Below are 23,423 nucleotides of genomic sequence, written 5' to 3'. Positions count from 1 at the left end.
AGGTTCCTTTCATTGCCATCTTGTTGAGAGTTTTTTAATCAAGAATGGGTATTGGACCTTATCAAATGCTTTCTCTGTATCTATTGATATAATCATGTGATTTTTATTTTTCTTGTTGCTGATGTGCATTATGTTGAGAGATTTACGGATGTTAAACCATCCTTGCATTCCTGGGATAAAACCTACTTGATTGTAGTGAATGATCTTCTTGATGAGTCATTGGATCCTGTTTGCCAGGATTTTGTTGAGGATCTTTGCATCTGTGTTCATCAGAGATTGGTCTGTAATTTTCTTTATTGGCAGCATCTCTGTCTGGTTTTGGTATTAAGGCAATGGTGGCTTCATAAAAGCTATTTGGAAGTGTTCCCGTTTTTTCAGTTTCATGAAAGCCTGGCCAGGATTGGTAGTACTTTCTCTTGAAAGGTTTGAAAGAATTTATTAGTGAATACATCTCAGCCTGGGCTTTTGTTTTTGGGCAGACATTTGATTATCGTTTTAATTTCCTCAATAGTGATGGGGGTGTTTAGATATGCTACATCTTCCTTATTTACCGTGGAAGATTATAAGAGTCCAAAAATTTATCCAGTTCTTCCAGGTTTTCATTTTTAGTGGCATAGAGTTTCTCAAAGTAGTCTTTGATTATCATTTGAATTTCTGAAATATCTCTAGTGATCTCCCCTTTTTCTATTCTTTCTTTTTTTTAAATATGGAATGCTTCACTTTTTATTCCTAATATGGTTATTAAGTTTCTCTCTTTTCTTTGTGAGTTTTGCCAATAGTCTGCCAATCTTGTTTATTTTTCAAAGAACCACCTTCTGCCTCTAGTTGATCTTTCAGATAGTTTATTGGGTTTCCACTTCATTGATTTTTGCTCTAAGCTTTGTTATTTTCTTCTGTCTACCTATTTTTGGTTCCTTTTGTTGATCATTTTCTAATTTTATAAGCTGCGTCTTTAAGCTATTCAAGTATGCCCCTTCTTATTTCCTTATGTGTGCTTGCAAAGATGTAAAATTTCCTCTCAGTACCACCTTTGCTGTGTCCCATAGATTCTGATAGTTTGTGTCTTCTTTGTCATTTGTTTCCTGGGTAGTTTTGATTTTCTCTTTGATTTTCTCTTGGACCCACTCGTTAGTTCAGTAGCAGGCTGTTTAATTTTCAGGTGTTAAAGTTTTTCTTCTGTGTCCCTTTGTAGTTCACATCTAATTTCAGAACCTTGTGTTCTGCAAAGGTAGCCTGCAAAATTTCTATCCTATTGATTTTATGGAGGTATGTTTTATGTGCCAGCATCTGGTCTATCCTGGAATATGACCCATGTACATTGGAGAAGAATTTGTATCTAGGTTCCTGGGGATTGAGTGTCCTATGTATATCTACTAGGCCTCTTTCTTCCATTTCTCTTTTCAGTACTAGTATATTTTTGTTGGGCTTCAGTCTGGCTGACCTATCAAGTGTTGACACGGCCATGTTGAGGTCTCCCACATTTATTGTGTTATTTTTGATGTCTTCTTTCAAATTTGTCAATAATTATATTGGACATTTTTATGGTCTCTCATTGGGTGCATATATGTTTAGTAGTGCGATTTCTTCCTGTTGCACACATCCCATGGTTAGTATGAAGTGTCCATCTTTGTCCTTTACATCTTTTCTGAGTCTAAAGTTGGTGTCATCAGATATTAATATGTTCACCCCAGCTTTTTAAGGGTGCTGTTTGCTTGGATGATTTTTCTCCAGCCTTTGATTTTGAGTCTATGTTTGTTCTAACTATTCAGGTGTGTTTCTTGTAGGCAGCAGAAATTTGGATTCATCTTTTTGATCCATTTAGCCACTCTTTTTCTCTTAATTGGTGTATTTCATCTATTGACATTGAGGGAGATGATTGTAATGGGATTTAATGTCATCTTTTTGTATGTATAAGTTTGGTGTGTTTGTTGGTCTGTCTTGTCTTAAAGTAGATCTTTCAGTTTTTTCTTTAAGGCTGTTTTTTCATCTGTCAAGTTTCTGTGGTGTTGCTTATCCATGAAGCTATGTATCCTTCCTTTAAATCTGAGCATGAGTGAGCTGAGTGCAGTATTCTAGGTGAAGTATTCTTTTCATTCAGTCTTGTCACAATATCTCACCACTGTCTTCTGGCTTTGAGAGTGTCTTGTGACATGTCTGCTGTAAATCTTAAGGATGCTCCTTTGAAAGTAATTTCCCTTTTGGATCTTGCTGCTTTTACTATTCTATCTCTATGTGTAGAATTTATCATTGTGACTAGAATGTGTATTGGGGTGTTTTTCTTCAGGTTTCTTTTAGCTGGTACTCTTCGGGCATGCAGGATTTGATTGCATACATTCTTTAATTTGGGAGTATCTCTGTGATGATGTCTTTGACTGTTGATTCTTCCTAGGGATCTGCTTCCTGGGCCTCTGGCACTCCAATGATTCTTATGTTGTTTCTGTTGAGTTTATTAAAGTCTTCTATTTTCATCTGTTCACATTCCTTGAGTACTTTTTTTTATTATCTGATCGTTTGCCTTACAGTTCTTTTTCAGTCTCTTCTGCTGTATGGAATGTTCTGCATTTGATCTTCCAGTTCACTGATTCTGTCCTCGGATGCTGTTATCATGTTGGATAGGCTTTCCATTCAGCTTTCAGTTCAGCTACCATGTTTTTAGTCCTGTTATTTCAGTTTGAAGTTTTCTGATTTCTGTCTTTGTGTCCTGTTCAGCTAGACCTATGTTTTCTTTGATTTCCATGAGAATCCTCCATATTTCTATTCTAAACTCCTTATGTGAGAGGTTACTCAGATGGTTTGTATTTTTTGGTTCATCAGAGCTATCATCTTCATTCTGTGCATGGTGTTTGCCTGCGAGGTTTCCTCATTGTCACACTTGTAGTGTGATTTTTTTCTTCATGTTATGGTGGGGTTCATTAGTTAGAAAGTGCTCATGAGCATGAAGCAGAGCAGCTGTGCTCTTCTGGAGCCTCTAGGAGACAGTTTTTGCTGGGCCCTTCTTGGCCCTCAGGAGAGTTTCAGGAGAGAGGAGAGTAGAGAAACATGCAAAGGAGACAGGTCCCCCTCCTCTCTCAGTTGGTAATCTCACAGCAGGGGTAGACCCTCTTGCCTGTCTTTATAGACAAAGGATCTGTCTTTCTACTTGGGCACCTCTGATAGCGGGTTTTCACTCACTCACTCACTCACTCACTCACTCACTCACTCACTCACTCACTCACTCAGTCTTTCTTGACCTTTCAGCTTGGGCGCCTCTTGTAGAGAGTTTTTGCTGGGCTCTTCTTGGCCCTCTCAGGAGAGGTTCAGGAGAGAGAATAGAGAACAGTAGAGAAGTTCACAAAGGCGACAGGTCCCCTACATCTCTCCCAGTTTATAATCCAACTTTTAAAAATATCCTTTAATGCCTACAAAGGCTATTCCTCTGCTTTATCAGAATAATGAATAACTTTGAACATCTTTGCACATCTGGCTATATTTACCTTGCTATCATTTTAAAAGTGTCTTTTGCATCTTATAATTTAACATGTCTTCATATTTCCTTGGGAGTGTTTTTGTCATATGTCTTTATATTAGAGATGTACTGATTTTTACGAAAATAGTGTGAAAGTATAGCTCGGTTTTTACATTTTGTGAAAGTTTCAAGAACACAGGGATGACTCTCTTTAACATATTCACCTATTAAAGGTCAAAATGATAGCACAGCATGTAGGTCTTTTGATTTACATGTGGAAACCCAGGTTTGATCCCTGGCATCCCATATGGTCCCCCATGCCTGCCAGGAATGATTTCTGAGTGCAGAGCCAGGAGTAACTCCTGAGCATTGCTGGGTGTGCCCCTTCAAACAAAACAAAACAAATGTAATACTGTCTTCCTGGGAAGACCTTTGTTAAAACAACAACAACAACAAAACAAATCAACTTTTTATATGGCCATTTGAGTTTTTGAGTTTTCTACCTAACCTAAAATCAATTTTTAGCTACTTGTAATTTCAAAAAAGAAGTACTAATACTTAATAATATTTAAAATGATTGACATAGCACATAAGGTATCTTGTAACATTTAAAATGCTTAGAAGCAGGGCCGGGCGGTGGCGCTAGAGGTAAGGTGCCTGCCTTGCCTGCACTAGCCTTGGACGGACCGTGGTTCGATCCCCCGGCGTCCCATATGGTCCCCCAAGCCAGGAGCGACTTCTGAGCGCATAGCCAGGAGTAACCCCTGAGCGTCACCGGGTGTGGCCCAAAAATAAAAAAAAATAAAATAAAATGCTTAGAAGCTATAAGTTTAAAACAATATTGAGATTGTTATGTACAATATCTGAGACTTTTCTGAGCAAAGGTATCAACTTTACCTAGCAGCAACAGATGGCAGTTCACTCTACATGCATGCTGTAGATTGATGAACAAAAGAATTTGGAAATCTTTCAGTATGATCTCTTCAGAACTAGTCCTTGCATCAATCCTAAGCCTATAGAGTTGATCTCTGATTCTTCTCTTTTCTATCTCTTTACCATAATTGATATAACACACCATAATATATATGATATAACATATTATATATGATATAACAAACCATAACTGGTTTCCCATTTCATTCTTCCCTCCTTTTCTCCCCTCCTCCATTTTAAATTGGAGTAAAATTGGCTTATATTTATTTCAGGTGTTCAGTATGATGATTTCTCATATTTCTATCCTTGGCAATGATAACTAAGTCACTCTCATTATCATCTACTACTATATTAGTTACACATTTTTTGTGCCTTTTTTGTTGTTGTTGTTGGTCTTGAGGCCACACCTTCTCTCAGAATTTTTTCCTAACTTTGTGCTCAGGGATCACTCCTTTCACAGCTTTGGGGACCATATGGGTTGTTGGGTATCACATCTGGGTTGACAGCATATACATGGCCAGTATCTCTACCTTCTCTCTTCACTCTCCAGCTCCCTTAGATCTGCTTTCAACTTTCAAAGCAACTTTCAAATCTGAACTATGATGTTATCAACTGCAGTCAACAAGCTGTATACAACACTCCAGGACTTAGCTGTTTAATAAAGTCAGGTTGATCCCTTGAAATCCTCTACCATGTCCTCCAGCCTTTGCCTCTAATGACTGCTGGTTCATTTCTGCATCCACATCTCTGGCTTGTTTGTTCCTGTATTTGTTTGCTTGTTTTGGGCTGTTTCCACATGTATGTGAGGTCATACAATATTTGTGTCTATCTGACTTCACAACTCAGTGCTCTCAAAGTCTAACATTAGCACGAATGGCAAGATTTCTCTATTTCTGAGGCATGAATAATATTCCATTGTGTGTGCATATTCAGATATTATTTCTTCATCCATTCACAAATGGACACTGGGTTTGACGAGTGTAAAAATGCTACAATGAATCTGGCACTGCAAATATCTATTTTGAGTTTGTGTTTTTACTTTTTCAAGAAGTACCCAAAAGTGGATTGCTGGATCTTCTGGTTGCAGGGTTCTATTTTTAATGTTCATTTTTTGGTTTTGGCTTGGGTTACAACTGTTGGTGCTAGAGGTGCTTAGGGAAGCATATATGTCTCTAGGGATTTGAACTGAGGTTGGCTACATGGAAATAAGTACCTTAACTCTTGTGTTGTCTTTATATCCTAATTTTAAATTTCTTGAGGTCTCTCACTTCTTTATTTTTCTTGCCTAGTTTTGAGATGTGGTGTCTTTTTCAGAAATCAGTTTATATTTAGTTTTTTTATAATGGTTTGTTTATATCTTCAAATATTCCTTATTTAATTTTTTTACCTTTTTCCCTTTTAAAAATCTAAGTGCTTCATATATTTATGCTTGATATTATTTAATAATGAAAGCTTTTAATCCACCTTTCCCCACTGATTAACTCCTTGACTGTATGTCATTAATTTTGATATCTATTTTTCATTGTGGTTAACTTCCAAATAATTTGTTATTGAAATGTTGGCATATTTATATATCTAATTATAGAGAAAAGAATTTGTTTTACATTAATAAAAGAGGACATCCTTTATATCTAAATTCTTAAAGTTATTAAGTTGTTGGGGGAGTTTATATATAAGTGGAAAGGGTCACATATAAATCAAACACATATAAAATCTGAACATCACTTTACTAGTAAGATCAGGCTCTATTCTGTCCATTCTTTCCTATTTCTCTGAAGTCACATCTAGTGGATCATTGGATGATTTTCTGACAAGACAACAACCATTTCATAGGTGGTTAAACAAAACCTTTCAAATTTTACAATGTTGATAACTGCTGGAATCATAAAATTCTTTGACAAATCAGGATGCAAGTGGAAGAAGAAAAATTTACAAAAAAGGACATTTGAGCTACCAGTCTGAGAAACATGGAGAAACTTCGATTTTTCACAACTTACTCTCTCTAGACATTAAGGATGTCAGCATGAGATGCCACATTTGTCAGAATAAATATGAGAGACTCCACAGTTCTGCTCTTTTAATTCCATGTACTTGGCAACAGAACAAACCTATCTTGATAATTTTCAGATTCGTTTTTCAAGATCAAGTCCATAGTCTGGATTCTTGAATGCTGTTTGTGTTGAACTTTGGTCGGAGAAGCTTACTTTTAGGGACCGGAGAGAAAGTACAGTGGAAAGGGCGCTTGTCTTAACTACAGCTGACTCAGAACCACATATGCTCCCTCAAGCCCTGCCAGAAGTGATCCCTAAACACAGACCTAGGAGTCATCCCCAAACACTATCAGCTGTGATAGTGACATTGAAAGCCCTAGAGTTTAGAGTGACCTGTTGAGATACTGTGGCTGAAATGACTTGATGTGGGATTTCTTGGAAAGAATCTCACATGTGAGTGGGAAGGAAGTGGCATGGAGGAGATGAGAATGGTCTGATGGCTCTTCAGATACATGTAGCTCACTGCTTTTTCCTCTCTACTTGCATAGAATCTTGGAATGGAATTGGTCACTTGAAAAAATGGGGGGAAAAGGAGGGGAGAAAGGAGAGAGAGAGAGGAGAGAGAGAGAGAGAGAGAGAGAGAGAGAAAGGAAAGACACCTTCCCCTTAGGACTTCTGCAGTTCATTTAATCATGCTCCCTAAAGCTGCCAGAAGCTTATGATAGATGATGGTCTCAGAGTCTGAGCTTCTATTACTGGGTCTTTTTTTTTTTTTTGAGGGGGGGAATTTCTTGAATAAGAACATGCACACTTATTCGCCCACAACCCATGTCTATTTAGAAAGGAAACATTTCTGCACAACCTTCATAGATTAGGGGTGGCAAACAAGTTTGACACAAAGAGCCAAAATTTTAAACTGTGAGAGTCAGAGAGCCACACCACTCAGTGACCTGTCAAAACAGACAAACACTCACACAAAAGCATCTAATTTTAACAATAATCTATTAAACACATATTGCATTTTGCCATTTTGAGTGAGGGTCAAAATCCTGTTTGCCACCCCAGTTCATAGATGCTACTTGATCCAATACACGGGTCACCTTTTATATGCTTTAAAAAGTCTGATTCTTCTTATTTGTTGAATATTAATTTGGGGGGATTGTTTAAATTAAAATTTAATTTAAGAACTTTGGCGTACAAGGTTATTGATAGTTGAATTTTAGGTATATAATATTTTAACACCAACACAGTGTCAACTCCTATCATCAGTACTCACAAATTCTGTCATCCCGCACCCCAATCTCCTTTAATCCCCACTTTCCCCTCTTGACAGGCACATTAAAGTCCCGTGGTTTAAGCTTAGATCTTGTGTTTTCAGTGCTATTGAGTCTGTGCTTTGGATGTAGAGCTGGACCACTTCCTACATCATCAATGTATAGCCAAAGCCCAGACCCCTATTTGTTCTCCATTACTTCCCTTTCTCATCTTCTTCCTTCCTGGGAACCTTGCGTTTCTTCTCTATCCTTCTCCTTCCTGGGCTCTGGAGTTCAAGGATGATCTAGGTATCTTCCCTTTATACATTACATTTCCTAAAACAATTATTTGATCTATCACATCTAAGTGAGATCATTCTGTGTTTCTTCTTTTTCTTTTGGATTATTCAACATGAAATCATCCAGTTCCAACACAAGTTGTATAATTTCATTGTTCTCTGTAGGCTATATAGGTATTTATTCCATTGTGTGTGTATATATGTATATATATAATTGCTCATCAAAACAATAAATGGTGTGCATGCATTTTTCTGAATGAATATATATTGGTTTTTGGGTCACACCTCACAGCGCTCAGGGGTTACTCCTGGCTCCATGCTCAGAAATCTCTCCTGGCAGACTCAGAGGACCATATGGGATGCCGGGATTTAAACCACCATAGTTCTACATCTAAAGCAAACATCTTACCACTGTGCTATCTCTCTGGCCCCTGAATGAATATTTTTAAATCCTGGGGTAGATATCCCAAAGTGGAATTACCTGGTCATATAGCAAGCAGCTCAACTCTAAATTCACTGAGCACTTTCTATACTGTTTTCCATAGGGGTTGAACCAGATAACATTCATACTAGTAGTGGATGAGAGTTTTTACCACACCCCTATCAGAACAGATTATTCTTACTATTTTTGATATGTATCATCCTCACTGGTGTGAAATATCTCATTGTTGTCTTGATTTAAATTTCCCTAATGATAAATGACGCTGAACCCTTTTTTCATGTACCTACTGACAATCCTCTGAAAAGTGTCTGTTCATTTACTTTCCTAATGTTTTGAATAAAGTTTTTGAATTTGTTCTGTTGATTTTTGTTAATACTTTCTATATTCTAGATATTAAGCCTTTATTTATCTAAAGTGCTGAATGAGAGCACTTGCCCCCTCCCCCCATTCAGCTAGCTGTCTTTTAGTTTTAGCCCTTTTATTTTGTTTTGTTTTGTTTAGTTTTGGGGCCACACCAGGTGACACTCAGGGATTACTCCTGGCTATGCACTTAGAAATCATTCCTGACTTGGGGAATCATATGGGATGCTGGAGATCGAACCCAGGTCTGTCCTGGGACAGCTGCATGCAAGGCAAATGCCCTACAGCTGTACTATCACTCCAGCCCCTAGCCCATATTTCTTTGGTCATGCAGAACTCTTTCATTTAATGCAGTCTCATCTATTTATTGTTAATTTTTGTTGCCTTTGCCAATGGTATCAGATTGTTGAAGATGCCTTTGAGGTCCAAAAAAGTCTTGAAGAATTCTGCCTATATTTTCCTCAATGTACTTTATAGTTTCTGGTTAGATCTCTAGGTCTTTGATCCACTTTCAGTCTTGGAAATCTGTGATTCTTAGAGTAGCTCAGGAATTTTGGGGTTTTTGAAACCATTTCATGAATCTATTCAGTCAAAAAATTTTATAATCATTCTAAGGTATCTTTCCTATGTAACTCTGTCACTGGTCTATAGACAAATGTTATATGAAGGTTTTATATGAAGAAATGTTAGATAGAAGATATATGAAGCCAGATAATATTATTATTCTGATGGCAGATATAGTGTGACACTTGTATCTGTACTTTGTTTTTTGTTTGTTGGGCCACACCCAGCAATGCTCAGAGATTACTCCTGGCTCTGTGCTCAAGAATCAGTGCTGGTGGTGCTAGGGGATCATATGATGGGATCTAACTGGAATTAGTGACTTTCAAGGATGATACTCTAACTCCTGTGCTACCTATCTGGTCCCTTTTATGGGCTTTTATGTGTGTTTAAAATTTTTTTTCAACTTGAATTGTGATGCCAGGTCCCCAAATATACAAGTTAAATGTTCTTCCCTCAAGTTACATCTCTAATACAGAACTCATGGATTATCCTAAGGTACACCTCACTGGAACAAAAGCTCTTTGGAGTTTCTCAATCCTGCTGAAGAGTGTGATTGAGTCCTGAGTGCATGAGGTTGAGACCTCTGATATGAGGTAGTTGGGTCATCTGTGAGACAAATCCCTTTCACAATGATGCCATAGAATTATGAACAAATACAAATCATATTTTGATCCTCATAGACCAGAGTGTTGGGCTTACCAAATAATTGTTTTTTTACAGTGCACACACATACACACACAACTATATATTGCTTCTATGGAATTATCCACCTTTCTTCAAGTGTTCAAAATCAAAATCAGAACCTGTTGTTACTCAAGGATTAAGGTCATATTCTTATTTTTTGTTCCTCTCTTAGTTGTCATGCCCCAAAACAACACTTTCCCAGTGTGTAGTAGTGCAAAGAGAATCTTATGGCAATAGAAGATTCAGCTGCCCCTCTGGAGCCAATAGCAGGGGCACAACCTTCTCCTAATATCTATGAAGTAGAAACACTTGTTATTCCTTGATTGAAAAGATAAAATGAATAGGTCTAGAATAATGGTGTTCTGCCTGTAGTGCCTAGAAGCAAGGGCAGAATAACTCCAAAATAACCACAAATAGTTTTTCTATGCCTATCTTCTTTTTTATCTTCAGTGAGTCCCATTCAGAGTTTTTAGGGGGCTTTATTTTTCAGTTTCCTTCCACCTATTCTCACCTCCTTCCAGCTCAGTGTCTTTCCCAGTCTTTTCCAGTCTTCAGCCTAGATGTAACATCTCTTCTCTGACCAGTCATCTTACCTCTGTTATATAAGGCCACTGGCAAGTCTTTACAGTGGGGCTTAAGGAAGCAAGAAGGAGGTGAAGTGGGGCTGGGCGGTGGCGCTAAAGGTAAGGTGCCTGCCTTGCCTGCGCTAACCTTGGACGGACCGCGGTTCGATCCCCCGGTGTCCCATATGGTCCCCCAAGCCAGGAGCAACTTCTGAGCACATAGCCAGGAGTAACCCCTGAGCGTTACTGGGTGTGGCCCAAAAACCAAAAAAAAAAAAAAAAAAAAAAAGAAGGAGGTGAAGTAAAAGAAAGAAGGTCATACAAAGGAAACATGGAGTTGAAGAATATTACTCAAGAGTAGTAGCTGCCATTTCCATACTTTGTCAAGAGCCCTTGTTCCTCACTATATTCCTTCTCTCTGGAACACTTTGTTCCAATCAACTGGCCCACAATTTTATTTGTACACCTAGACCCCAGTTCCCATGGCATCATGCCCCTCCTTCTGTTGCTTAGGTCTGGTAACCAAGGAAATTTGGTTTCATGGGCAAGTTGATGAAGCCTCCATTTCCACCTACATCCTTCCTACATAGTACCTGTTTCTCCATTTTTCTCTTAGAAGAATACAGATATTGAATTAGGTCAAACCTTAATCCTTTATGCCCTCATCTTAATAAATTATATTTTTGAGTCAGACCATGTTATGGGATTCCAGGTGAATGTGAGTTCTGAGGGGCACTATTCACCTTTTGTTCCTGAAGCTACCTGCTCCGCCTTTGCCTTTGAAATTCTCTCTTCTCACTATTTCCCAGCCAGTTCCTTCTCTATTGCATCATCCTTTTGATTGCACAGAGATGCTGTAACTCCATCTATATGAAAAACCCTCCCTGCCCAACCACCTACTGACACACTTTTCTGATCGGGGTTGCAAAGAGTCTTGAATGAGTCAGTCATCCATGCTCAGCATCTGTTCTTCTCTGCCAAACTTTCAGCCTAGTTTCCAACTTCACTGGTCACCACTGTCTGGTCAAGGTCACCAGAGTTTTCATGTTACCACATCCCATGGTCAGGTTCTTCACAACCTCTCACTATCATTGAGTGACCAAACCTTGGTCTCTCAATTGTATTTAGGACACAACACTCTTGGTTCACTCCAATTTCAATCACCCTTTCTCAGACTCTTTCCTTGCTCCTGACCTATGAGTACTAATCTTCTCTAGGACTCCACCCTAGCCTCTTTTTTTCCTTACATATATGTGCCCCTGGCCATGCATCCTTTTCACTGCCATCTGCAGGTTGATCTGTACCCACTCTGCCTAGTTTGAGTTCTGGCTCACATATTTAAAGCCCTTTTATCTCCATTTGGATGTCTAATTTTCTCCTCAAAACTAGCATGTTCTAAGTCTGTACTACTGATCACCTGTCATCTACCAAGTACACTCCTCCCCATTTCTGTATCTCAATAAATGGCATCTCCGCTGACCCAAGTGTTCAAACCCCACTGTATAATTTTTTTACTTTTCTCATATTCAACATTTACCTTCAACATACAAATTTAACCACTTCTTTTTGTCTTGATGCCTTCCTCCTTGGTCCATACCACTAAAATCTTATGCTTGGGTTTTAGTAATGGTGACCAGCAAATACCCCTCTCACTCCACTTCATTCCAATCTCCCTAGGAGCTATGAGATTTCATCATGTCATTTCTTGTTCAAAGCTCTCCTAGCTTTTTAAGGAATCACAATTCTTTACTTGATCTATGAGGCCCTCGGTACACCTAGTGATTTCCTCAAAGTGACTTGGCTTTTCTTTTCCTCGTCTTTCTCTTTTATTTCATCAAATCATTGTCAGCAATGGGACATTCATGGGACCTTGTCATTCAATGTCATTCATGGGACCTTGATCGTACCAAGCGTCATAATTTCTGGGCTTTTTCCCCAGGATGTTTTTTGTCTCTGACATTCTCTGTCTTCTGATAAGATTTGTTTCCTCTTTCACATTGCTGTCAGCTCAGATATCACCAACTTAGACATGACCATATAAAGGTGGTGTGGTCTCAGAACCCCTTTTCGTCACCTAGTGCTCTTTTCCAATCCCACATATGACTGTTTTAGTTCTCTGCTTCTTTGCCAGTTTCATTTGTTTTTGTAGTTCTGAATCACTAATTGTATTTTTTGTTTTATGTATTTTTTGGTCTCTTGCCTCTATACTCTTAGCTGCTTGAGGGTAGGTTATTATAAAAATATCTAGCACAGTGTAGACTTTATAGAACTGAGTAATAGTACAGCAGGTAAGACATTTGTCTTGCACATGACTGACCCAGGTTTGATACCTGGCATCCTATATGGGCCCCAAAACACCACCAGGAGTGATTCCCGAGTGCAGAGCTAGGAGTAACCTCTGATCATTGCTAGATGTAGCTTCACAAAATAAACAAACTGTATGACTATTATTGTTGAAACTATTTTACAAATTCTATTAAAATTAAAGGTTAATTGCTAATGAGGGCTTCTATGTGGCTTGAGAACAGTATTTTTCTGGAGGGTTTTATTTCATTTCCTGCCTTCATATAGGAATTTTTGGCCTTCAAAGATACTAGTGACACATTCATATTTGAAGCTGATAACAGTCATATTTATAATTTAAACAGGTACCATTATTTAACTCTGATGGTCTTGAGAGTGGGCCAATGTTGGTGGCACAGTTCTGAATTGTAGAATATGATGAAAGTGGCATTGTTTGACAGTTGCCAGATGTCAAGGTCAAAGGAATCTTGACTTCCTCTAATCCTTAAACCATTTCAGTCATCGAAATTGAGTGAGGTGGCTAAGAGGATATCCCCAAGCTATTCAGCCTGACACATTAAAACCCATCTCAGCATCAAATTGCTTTCCTAGCATGACTTTAGACATTTAGGTGAGGAATGGCTGGAGCTTGTGTAGATTCAATCTCATCTTGGGTGTGGGCACCTAGGTGAGCATGACAAGAAGCCCATCTACCAATGCTCTGAAAAAACTTATCTAAGAGCAGAAGCTCTTCCCCCAACAGCCCAGTGTGAGCACCATGTTGGAAGTTGATCCTCCAATTCCAGTCAACTTCCCCCAAAACCATAAACTTGGACCACTTTGCTAAACTGATTCCAAATCCCTAACCTACAGAGGGTGAGATAATAGATGTTTTTTGGGGGCTTTAAGTCATTAATTTTTAGGGCAATTTGGTTGTGTATCACACATAATAAACATATTTAGACATGCAAGGATAATGAGCATGAACATTTAAGCACAAAGGTACTAATGATGACACAGGAGCTAGAATTTAGTCTGACTGACTAGGCTCCACAGTTCCCTGTTCACACCATACAGTAGGGCAAGAAGTCATCTCAAATGAGACCAGAAGAATAAAGCCACATTATAAATCTATGTTAAGGCAGTTAATATGGTTGTACCTTGGATATTAAATTAGATGTTCTTGATTTAAAGCAAGAACATGTTTGAGGTAGTCTCTGCCTATGCTTCTAACTTTCCCTTTTGCCCCAGCCTCATTCCATCATATAGAGGGCATCTTGCTTTCCATTTTTTTCCTTTTTCCTTACCTTTGGGCTTCTGCCTAGCATATGATTCTGATAACTCATTTTTGCCATAGATGAGTAAGTGACATAAGTTGTCAGATCATGGAGTGCTTTGGTAATAGCAAAAAGGGACATACAAGAGCATCTGATTTATATGAGTTAATCAGTTTTTCTCTAGAATTTTGAAATGCTCTTTGAGATTTCTAAGTTGAGAATGGGTTAGTCAGGTACCATAACTTTCAGCTGCATGGAGGAAGAAGTCCATTCAATGGACATGATGCCAATAGGAGGAAAGAGTGTGTGTATGAGAGAGATTATTATCTATCTTTGGAGCTCTCAGTCAGCAAGTCCATCCCTTTCTAATCTACGAGAATCAGTGATATTCTCTCTCTCTCTCTCTCTCTCTCTCTCTCTCACCCTTTGAGTTTCCATCACTTGGAGTTGTAACTAGAAGAATCTAGCCCTGTTTTCAGGAACATTGGAGGTATCATACATTTCCCCCAAATCAAGTTAATTCTGGAGCATCTGGAGCATAGGAATATCCTTGTGCTGTGCTTGGACTGACCTTCCCACAGAGGGTGAACTTGTCCCTTCATCTGGAAGGAAACATTTGGCTTTTCCAAAAGCCATCGGTGATCTCTGGGGGTGAGCTCAAAATAGGGTTCTGATGGATGACTAGCGCAGTCTCTCCCTTTAAAACCTTAGTCATCTCTGTGTCCGTCTTCCCTCAGCTTTCACCCCCTCCTCCAATTCTGAACACACATATTCACAAACATTTCCTGTTAGTCATCAGGTCCTGTTGATTGGGATCACGTACTTTATGGAAGGAGGTGGAGTAAACCATAATGAAATTCTATGGCCAGCGGCTTTTTCTTCCTTCGGAACATCCTGTAAATCTTCTTCCTCTTCTTCCATTGCAGCTGGGTCCTTCTTGTCTTTGACCTCAACCTCTGTGGCCTTTCTCTTATCTCTCCTAGAATTTGTTCTCTAATGCAAACTTATGATGGTACCTGTTTTTGATGGGTGTTAGAGATTTTCAGGTTTTCCACTGCTGATTCGCTACCTGGCAAGCTCAGTGCTCAGGGCACTCCACGAACTGATCCACATTTTCTTGCCAACATCTTGTAACCTCCAAGAATCTGTCTCCTAGTCACCCTTTCTTCTTTCCTCACACTGAAACTGTCCTTCTCTTTTTCTGAGTCCTAGAGATCTATTTCCCACCTCTTCCTTCTTCCCCAAAGAGGGCCTGAACAGGTCAATCCATCAGTGACCATCCTCTCCCAAACAATGGCTGTCTAGACAAGTTTTTTCTTTTTTTTTCTTTTTCCCTTTTTCCAAACTCTGCTCACATTCCTGGGGACTCTTTGGCCAGGACAAGTCAAGTTCTTGGTGTTTTCTTAAAACTCCTGATTATATATTCAAATTAGCTCGGTCCGTTATTTCCAAACCCAGTTTCTTTCTTGTCGTCTACTTTCAAATTACATCCTCATGCTATGGTGGTATATTTATTCCCAAGTATGAATTAAGGATCATTAGCATTTATTTGGTGACATACCGATAGAAAACTGCTTATTAACATTATTTCAAACCAATACCAGGAGGAAAGTATCAGTAGGGAAAATGGACATAACCCCTATGGCCATTCCTAGAGTTTCTTATTCCCTCCATGTCCCATTTATCCTCCATAGCCACAGCTTCTAAGCCAAACCCTCTTTCATTTTTAGTATTTTCATCCTCTCCCCACTTATTTTGATCTGGGATCTTAAACTCGAAACTGATATCGAGAAATTGTAGATATTCATCGCGTATCTACTCTGTGGTCAGGAATAGTGGCTGAGACCATGAGTTTTTCAGAGGGAGTCAATGGAAGGACATGCTATGGAGTGGGAACAGCTTGTGCGAACTGATGTGATCTAGAAAGAGCCAGACATGAAGTGAAGACTCCACGGCTCACCACGAAGTCTGTGGACTTCATTCTTGGACTTGGCAATTGTGGTGAAGTGCGTAAACCAGACCACCACTGGGATTTGTCACCCACCCCTTGTCTTTTTTGCTGTCCACAAAGGGCAGAACCGGTCCAGAGTTGGCCACAAATAACAATCATCATCTTGGCCGAGTTCTGGGGAGCCACTTCCTGTACACCGAGATCCTCCAGGTAATCCTATCACCAAGGAAGTTTAACATATTTTCCAAGGTGAAGGACTTGAGGCAAGAGAAAGAGATTCCTAAGGAGCGCTGGACAGGGAGTGGTAAGTCCTCATCCATCTGGAGAAAGTGGCTACCTGCACAGTTGGGGCCCCCAGGGGTGAAGAAGCCCTCCCCCGGGGAATCAGCACTCAGGTGCCCTGAGATGGCAGGAGAGCGACCATTATTTCTCCCCATATTAGGAGGGGCGAGCTGGATGACTAAGACGCCCAGTGGATGCCAGAGAGCCAGGGCGGGCAGTCCTGAGCCCGGTGCCAATGGGGAGCCCCTTGGGGTGGAAAGTTTGATTCCTTCCCTGCGTGCCTGTGGCTGGTTTGTCCTGCTAGACCGAATCTCCCGCGGCCGGGGACCCCGTTGGGGTGGACTTTGGAGAGTCTTTGCAGAATAATAACTGGGAGGGGACGGAGAAGGGGGGACTAGAAAGACATATGGGATTGGGGGGAGAGGCTGGAAAGACTTCCGGACTGGCTCTTGCCTGGGACCACCGCGCTTTCCTCCCGTCTAGAGGGTGGGGCGAGGCCACCCGAGGGGCAAGATCTGCCCTCCCTGGGGTGGGTGGGTGCCTGCAAGTCTCGGTCGGGGTGATCGGGCGGAAAAGCCAGGCCCTCCAGGGCGGGGAACTGAACCCCGCGGCGGTCCTCTCGTGGCGTCCGGCCACTGCTGCCCCTGCTTTACCTGCTCCCCGGGCTGGCTGTCCACCTTGCAGCCGGGCGGGCCCTTGGAGAGGGGAGTGGGAGTGAGGTGGAGGTCTGTGTGTGTGTGTGTGTGTGTGTGTGTGTGTGTGTGTGTGTGTGTGTGTGTGTGTGTGTGTCTAGGGGGCTTCGCGGGCCGGAGCGCTCTCGGGGTTCCCGGACGGGTCCCCCGGGGCGCGGCCGGAGCAGCCACCCTCCCGTCCCCCTCCCGCCCCGGGGGCCGGGCCGGGCTCCCGGGGGGCGGGGACTCGCCCAGTGGCAGGCAGCGGCGTCCGGGCCGGCGGGCGGGCGGGCGGGCGGGCGCGGGGCGGCTTCCTGCAGGCGGCGCCGGGGCGAGCCGGGGCCCGCTGCAAGCCACCGCCGCCGGGTCGCCGACCGGGTCGGCGCGGGGGGCCGCGGCGCTCGGGCCGCGTCGGTGCCTCCTCCCCGGGGCGCGCTCGCGCGGCCGTCGCTGCTGCCGCCGCCACTGCTGCTGCTGCCCGCGCTCGTTGCCGGTGCCGCCGCCACTGCTGCTGCTGCCGCTGCTGCCGGTTACGCCAGCCCCGCCGCCGCCCGCTCTGATTCTGCGCATAGGCAGCCCCCAAGCCTGTCATTCTGCAAAAACACAGTTTACTCAACACGCCGCACACACTCGCGCACACACACACATACACACACACGCGCGCACACACGCGCACCCGGGGCCCCCTCGCGCACACGCACGGAGGGCGCGAGCGAGCAGACGCGCACACCCGGCGAGCCAAGTTCCGCAGCCTGGCATGGCTTCTGGGGACCTTTACGAGGTACGGGGCCGCGGGGTGCGCGGGGTGCGCGGGCGGGCGGGCGGGCGACGGGGCCGGGGCCGGGGCGGGTCGGGTCGGGTCGGGCCGAGTCGGGCCGGGCCCGGGCCGGGGCCGGGGCCGGGACTGGGCTGGGTTGGGCTGGGCGAGCCGGAGTTGCCGAGCTCGCGGTGGCGGCGGCGGCCGGAGGGTGGCGGGGGCCGGGCGCGCCTCCTCCCGCCCTGCCCGCCTCCCGCGGCGCCCGCGCCCGCTCGCTCTTTCTCTTTCTCTCGCACTCTCTCTCGCTCTCTCTTACTCCCTCTCTCTACTTTGCGGCCTTGGAGGGGGGGAAAGGAGGAAGCCGGGCGGAGCCAGGCGGGGGAGGTAGCGGTCCCGGGGAGGCGTTGCTCGCCCGACGAGCCGCCCCGAGTGCGGAAAGTACAGGTAAAAGTCGGCGCCGGACGTGCCGGGAATGCGGGGGGCCGCGCTTCGGACGCTGGGGGTGCGGGGCGCGCGGGGGGACGCGGCCCCGGGCTGGGCCAGGGGGGGGGACAGCGCGGGACGGGCGGGGGTGGCCCCACCCGAGCGCGCCAGGGTCTCCCCCACCACCCCCCTCCGTTCCGGGGAGGGGAGGAAGGGGCGATTGCGCAGGGGGTGTCTGGGTGGGGGTTTCGGGGAACACTCCCACACCAGTTCCCCTCTTTTAGGGCCCTCCTCCCCCACTCCGCGGGGCCCCTCCCCCCACCTGCTGTTCCCCCCCCCCACCCCAACCCCTAACACTGGCTCTGAAACCCTTGGAGGTGGGGCCCTGGATCTGGTCCTTGGGGGGTGTTCTGCTCCCAGGGGAAGAAAGGGGGCGCTACAGAGGGACCGAAGGTGCAGGGATGTGGGAATGGGAGGTGGCTGGTGATATGTGGCAAGAGGGCTTGGGATGGGAGTCCTGTTGGGGATACTCTGTGTTCACCTCTTACCCTCGGTGGGTACCAAGATTCCAAGGGCCACACAGGTAGGGGCTGGCCCTCTTCCCCAATGGCCCAGGAAGTCATGAAAACAATGGACAAAGAGCTAGACTTTCTCAGCTCTGAAGACAACCATCCTGCCATTAGAAGTTCCAACAACTGGTAGCAACCAAGAAGCAACTAACCTGCATCCAAGGAAGAATGGAGATCTGGGTCCAAGACAAGGTTCCGGGACAAAGAAGCTAAGGGATCAGACATCTTGCTGACCTTCCCAGAAAACAGCAGTGTTAGGGGCTTGCCCTACCATCCCACCCTTGGGCTCTGCTCTACCCTCCCACCCTTGGGCTTTGCTCAACAGAAGTCAGTTAATTCTGGCCCTGGGTATCAAGACTTTTATTTTTTTAAGCTCAATGGAGATAAGAACCCCAAAGAATGAACTTAGACTCCACAAAAACAAATGACACGAAAATGTTGGACAATGTAAAGCTTCTTCAGATGGTGGATTTTTTGGCTAGTGAGAGAGAAGAATGTACAATATGCGTGTTTGCATGGCGGCTTCCTGAACGATCAAGGTCCTTTTGGATGATTACGGTCTGGGAGAGGTCCTGTCCTGGACCACTAGCCAACTGGTGTTAGTGGGATGGATGGGTGATAACATTCCTTGAAAGTGATGTCAGTGACTGCTTCTTCACCCTTATGCTAAGAAAGAAGATGAACCTGGACTGAGAGTTGGCCGAGAGTTGGCAGATGGTGGCCAATAGGTTCTCCAGGCATATCCTGTCTGATTCAAGATGGTGGAACAAGTCCTAAGCCAAAAGTTGAAGCAAAAGTAAAGTGCAATGTTTTATGGAGCTTCTCGAAGTATTACTAGCCAGATGAGGACACTTGCCCCAAGTAGATAATATCTAGAAGGCAGATCTCAAATCCAGGGTGACAATTTTTTTTCTACTCATTGATACTGAGTCATCTTAGAACTTATGACCCTGCCAGGGTACAACATTGCATCTCCAGAGCATTGAGAGAATACATGGGAAGTTGTCAGTATTTTTCCATCTGAAGTTTGAAACTTATGAATCTTGATAGACAATTTCTTGTTTACTGTTCACCTGAAAGTGCCCTCCTAACCATTGGTAATTATAGTTGCCAGATGCATCTATTAAGTGGGGACTTTTCACACTGGCCTTGGAACTGTCTTAGCACCTTGAGTTCTTATTGAAATTCAATAAATCGGACAATAATAATAATTACTTCTGTGATAGTAGGTAATTGTACTAGATGTAAAATAGTTGTCCTGTGGCTGGTTATTTGCATAGTCATTACTAAAAGGACTAAATTGCATTAGGAGAATATAACAATGTCAACATTTTTATAGCTGGTGTCGAGATTACATAACAAATACCAAGGAATTTAATTTGTTGTTTAAATTTAGCTTGAAAACAATTAAAAAGTGCTTGCTAAACATTAGCATATATATTCCCAACTGTAAATTTGTTGATGTGTATAAGAAAATAGGATGCTGATTTAAAGACAAATCATGGAATATCTAGCACATTGATGACCTTGAAAGAAAAGGAAAGGAGAAAACATATTATTCTGGATTTTAGTACTACAAGATTTAATTATTATACTGAAATATATATAAAACAGCTTCTCCTCACCTCTGACCAAGAATGTTTCATTTGAGATATATCACAGTGTGTCTGCCGACATTCCTTGATCCTTATCTGATTGGAAAGAATTCTCATATCGTCTTTGGTAGTTCAGTCAATGACACCGTAGTGTAAGTCTTCTCCAGCTTGCGTTCTTGAAGGAATAAGTGCTGATGTTAAAATCATCAGAAAGGGAAAACTTTGCTTAATACAGCGGCCTTCTGACTCAGAATAGAGAAATAAGAAAGCAGGCACTGTTTCCAAAATTTTGGATATTGATATATGATCAATTGATCTATGTTGTGTCTCCTAGAGCAGAGTTCTCAGTATCTTCTGGCATATTATAAAATCATCTGGAGCAAAATGAGGCGAACCATTGGCTCATTTTCTTAGAGTCAAGTATCTGAAGACAAAAGGAAATTCCTTTTCTAGACACTCTGGTTCAGCTTTTACTGAACAGAAGGATCATAACATGGCAGTCTGTGAACCAGGTTTAGGCTCTCTTTGTGCTTTGTCTTGTCCTGAGAATAAAGAAGAAAAATGGCTTCACATGCTTTTGACAGAGCAGGTCACCTCTTGTTTGTTATTGTCTAAGTGCTTCATGTTTTTTGCTTCGCTCTCCTTTATCTGACTGCAGTAAGCTTTGGTGTTTGTAAACCTACCATGATAGGTTATCATTTGCCGAAATGTTTGAGTATTTAGAGACAGACTCGGTGGAACAAGAAGAAGACATATTCTCTTGTCTTATTCATCTTCTGGGTTCTGGTTTCTCATGCAAACCATCACTTGTTGACCGAATCAGTGAACAGAAGATGAGGTCAATTATATTTGAAGGACATTTTTTTCTATCTTTGGATTGAGTGTCACTTCCTGGTTCACTCTCTCCACATCTGATATCTCAATGGTGATAACACCATAGGGAGATGTGACTCCCAGTTCTCTCTGGGACGATGTATGGTTCAGTCCCTTTGCAGAGAGTTACTCATGAGGAGAATAATTATGCAAATTTGCATTTCAACCAAGTGGCGTTCCATGTAACTGTTGGGTAGTTATTTTCTTATTAAGGGTATCATCTCTACTGATACTCTGACCCTGAAGAGGAGGCGTCCTCTTTCATTGAACAAAATGTTCAAGAATGCTATTGTCTGCAATAGCAAGAAAGGCAGTAGTGAACACATTGAAATGTATGAGAGAGACTTGACAATGTTAGTTCCTTCTGTATTTGTCAACAGTTTATATTTCCCCATGTTTAGTCTTAGCAGTGTAAGTTATGATATTTGTCTGTTACTTGGGGATTGGTATGTATCAGTCCATATCTGTCTACAATATATATTATATATGTGTGATTGTATACACATAGTTTTTCTGTCTGTTTATAAGAAAACACTGTTCCTCATGTTCTAAATAAAATAGAAAACCATAAGAGTGGGAAAATTTCTGCTTTATAGGGAGAAACTGAGTTAAAAATTATGGGGGTAAACATGGTATTTCCACTATTACACTATATTTACATCAGGGATTCTGTAGATCACAACAGATGTGCCCTAAAAATCCACACAGTAAGTAGGGAATGTGGGCATCAAACACAGAAAATCTCAGCAACTTTGTAAGCAGAAACAATAAAATAAAAAAATGTCATTGTGTTAAATATGCTCCCTGGCTCATATTTACACCTAGGAGATTTTATAGAAAGGTCCACTTTTACCAACTTCATTGGTAACTTGAAGCTTTTCCAGGCAGGGTCACCTGGTTGATGGCATGTTGCTTCTTGAAGTCACCATCAGCCATCAACCCAACTGATAGTAAGCAGGCCAGCTCTGTCCTGAAGTCTTTCTACAATGTTTAATCTTACTCTTGCCTTGTAGAGCAGCTACCTTTGTTTCAAAATGTGAACTAACTTGGAAAGATAACACAAGCATCAAGAGTTTGGTCTATAATGGTTTGTTACATGCATCATTTTGTACCTACCAGTAAGACTGTAGTAAACTCTATTAAGACTGGAGGTGATTCCTATTAAAGGAGCACAGGCAAAGATAGGAAAGGCAGCCACCAATGGAATGTCTTGAAACCCTTGTACTGATGTTTGAAGAGTAAGAGTTTAGAGGGAAATGGAGTTTTTGAGTTGAACAGATCACTGGGCATATAAGAATTAACTAATAAGAAGGGGATGATTAGATGTTTCTTCTACCTTTTGAGAATTTCTTGAAATGATATCCTTTGGGAAAGATATCAGCTTTTCAATTCTTCAGCTTTATAGATATCAGCTACTCAAAATTGACATTTTAACACATACCCTGTTATACATGAGTGTTTCTTTAGGTCTTAACTGACCTACAAAGGAGCTTTCCAATTCTTTGAGACATGGTCAATGGTTCGAGAGTGATACAGGAATTGAAGTGAGCGAAGATCCTGACTAATGGAAGCATATTTTGATTCCAAAGAGAGAAATCCTTTTGTGTCACTTGGATGATGGAAAGAGATTTAGATGTGGCAGAATTCCTTGTTCCACCTTTGACTTTTCCCCCTCTTGTGTTACTGAATACACATTACTCCAGAAACTAGGGAAATAGTGAGACAGTATTGTCCAGGGTATGTGGTTTGTATAACATTTCTTATGTGGACTTTAGGCCTCCTGACTACTCCCAGAATATTCCAAGGGGAATATAGAGAACATACTGTTTTATAGCCCATTTTAGTTTTATATATATATATATATATATATATATATCAGAACATTTCTTAATATATAAAAATATAGCTATATGTCATATTTTTTTACTGACAGGTTAATTTTTACTTGAGTACATTTACAGTTTTGTGTATAACTGATCCTCTATAGTCGATGGTTTCTATTTGTAAATCATTATACATATTGCTGTTAGTAACCATCAGGAACATAATTATTTCTATGTATGCCTGTTATTTTACTTCAGATAAATTCTGAGGAATAAAATATTGGTTTAAAACGAAGGACATGGCTCCACGCGGTAGGCTTTTTTGGCCTAGCTTAGGGGAAGATGCAGTCTCAGCTGCCCCCCCCCCCCCCCCGCCTTCTCTCTC

The 23,423-nt window shown here is 42.2% G+C and overlaps 1 protein-coding gene across 1 annotated transcript in view; it reads left to right on the top strand.

Annotated features, from left to right (window-relative positions):
- Positions 1–17,583: 17,583 nt before the first annotated feature.
- Positions 17,584–23,423, top strand: part of CDYL2 (chromodomain Y like 2) — a 179,336-nt gene continuing 173,496 nt past the window's right edge. The window contains exon 1 of the mRNA XM_049786276.1: positions 17,584–17,779. Coding sequence (XP_049642233.1) covers positions 17,756–17,779 — 24 coding nt within the window. The 5' untranslated portion in view covers positions 17,584–17,755. The remainder of the gene's footprint in view (positions 17,780–23,423) is intronic.

This window comes from Suncus etruscus, chromosome 14, assembly GCF_024139225.1.
Source record: "Suncus etruscus isolate mSunEtr1 chromosome 14, mSunEtr1.pri.cur, whole genome shotgun sequence".
Classification (NCBI taxonomy): domain Eukaryota; kingdom Metazoa; phylum Chordata; class Mammalia; order Eulipotyphla; family Soricidae; genus Suncus; species Suncus etruscus.
This window is presented reverse-complemented; position numbering and strand designations above follow the sequence as displayed.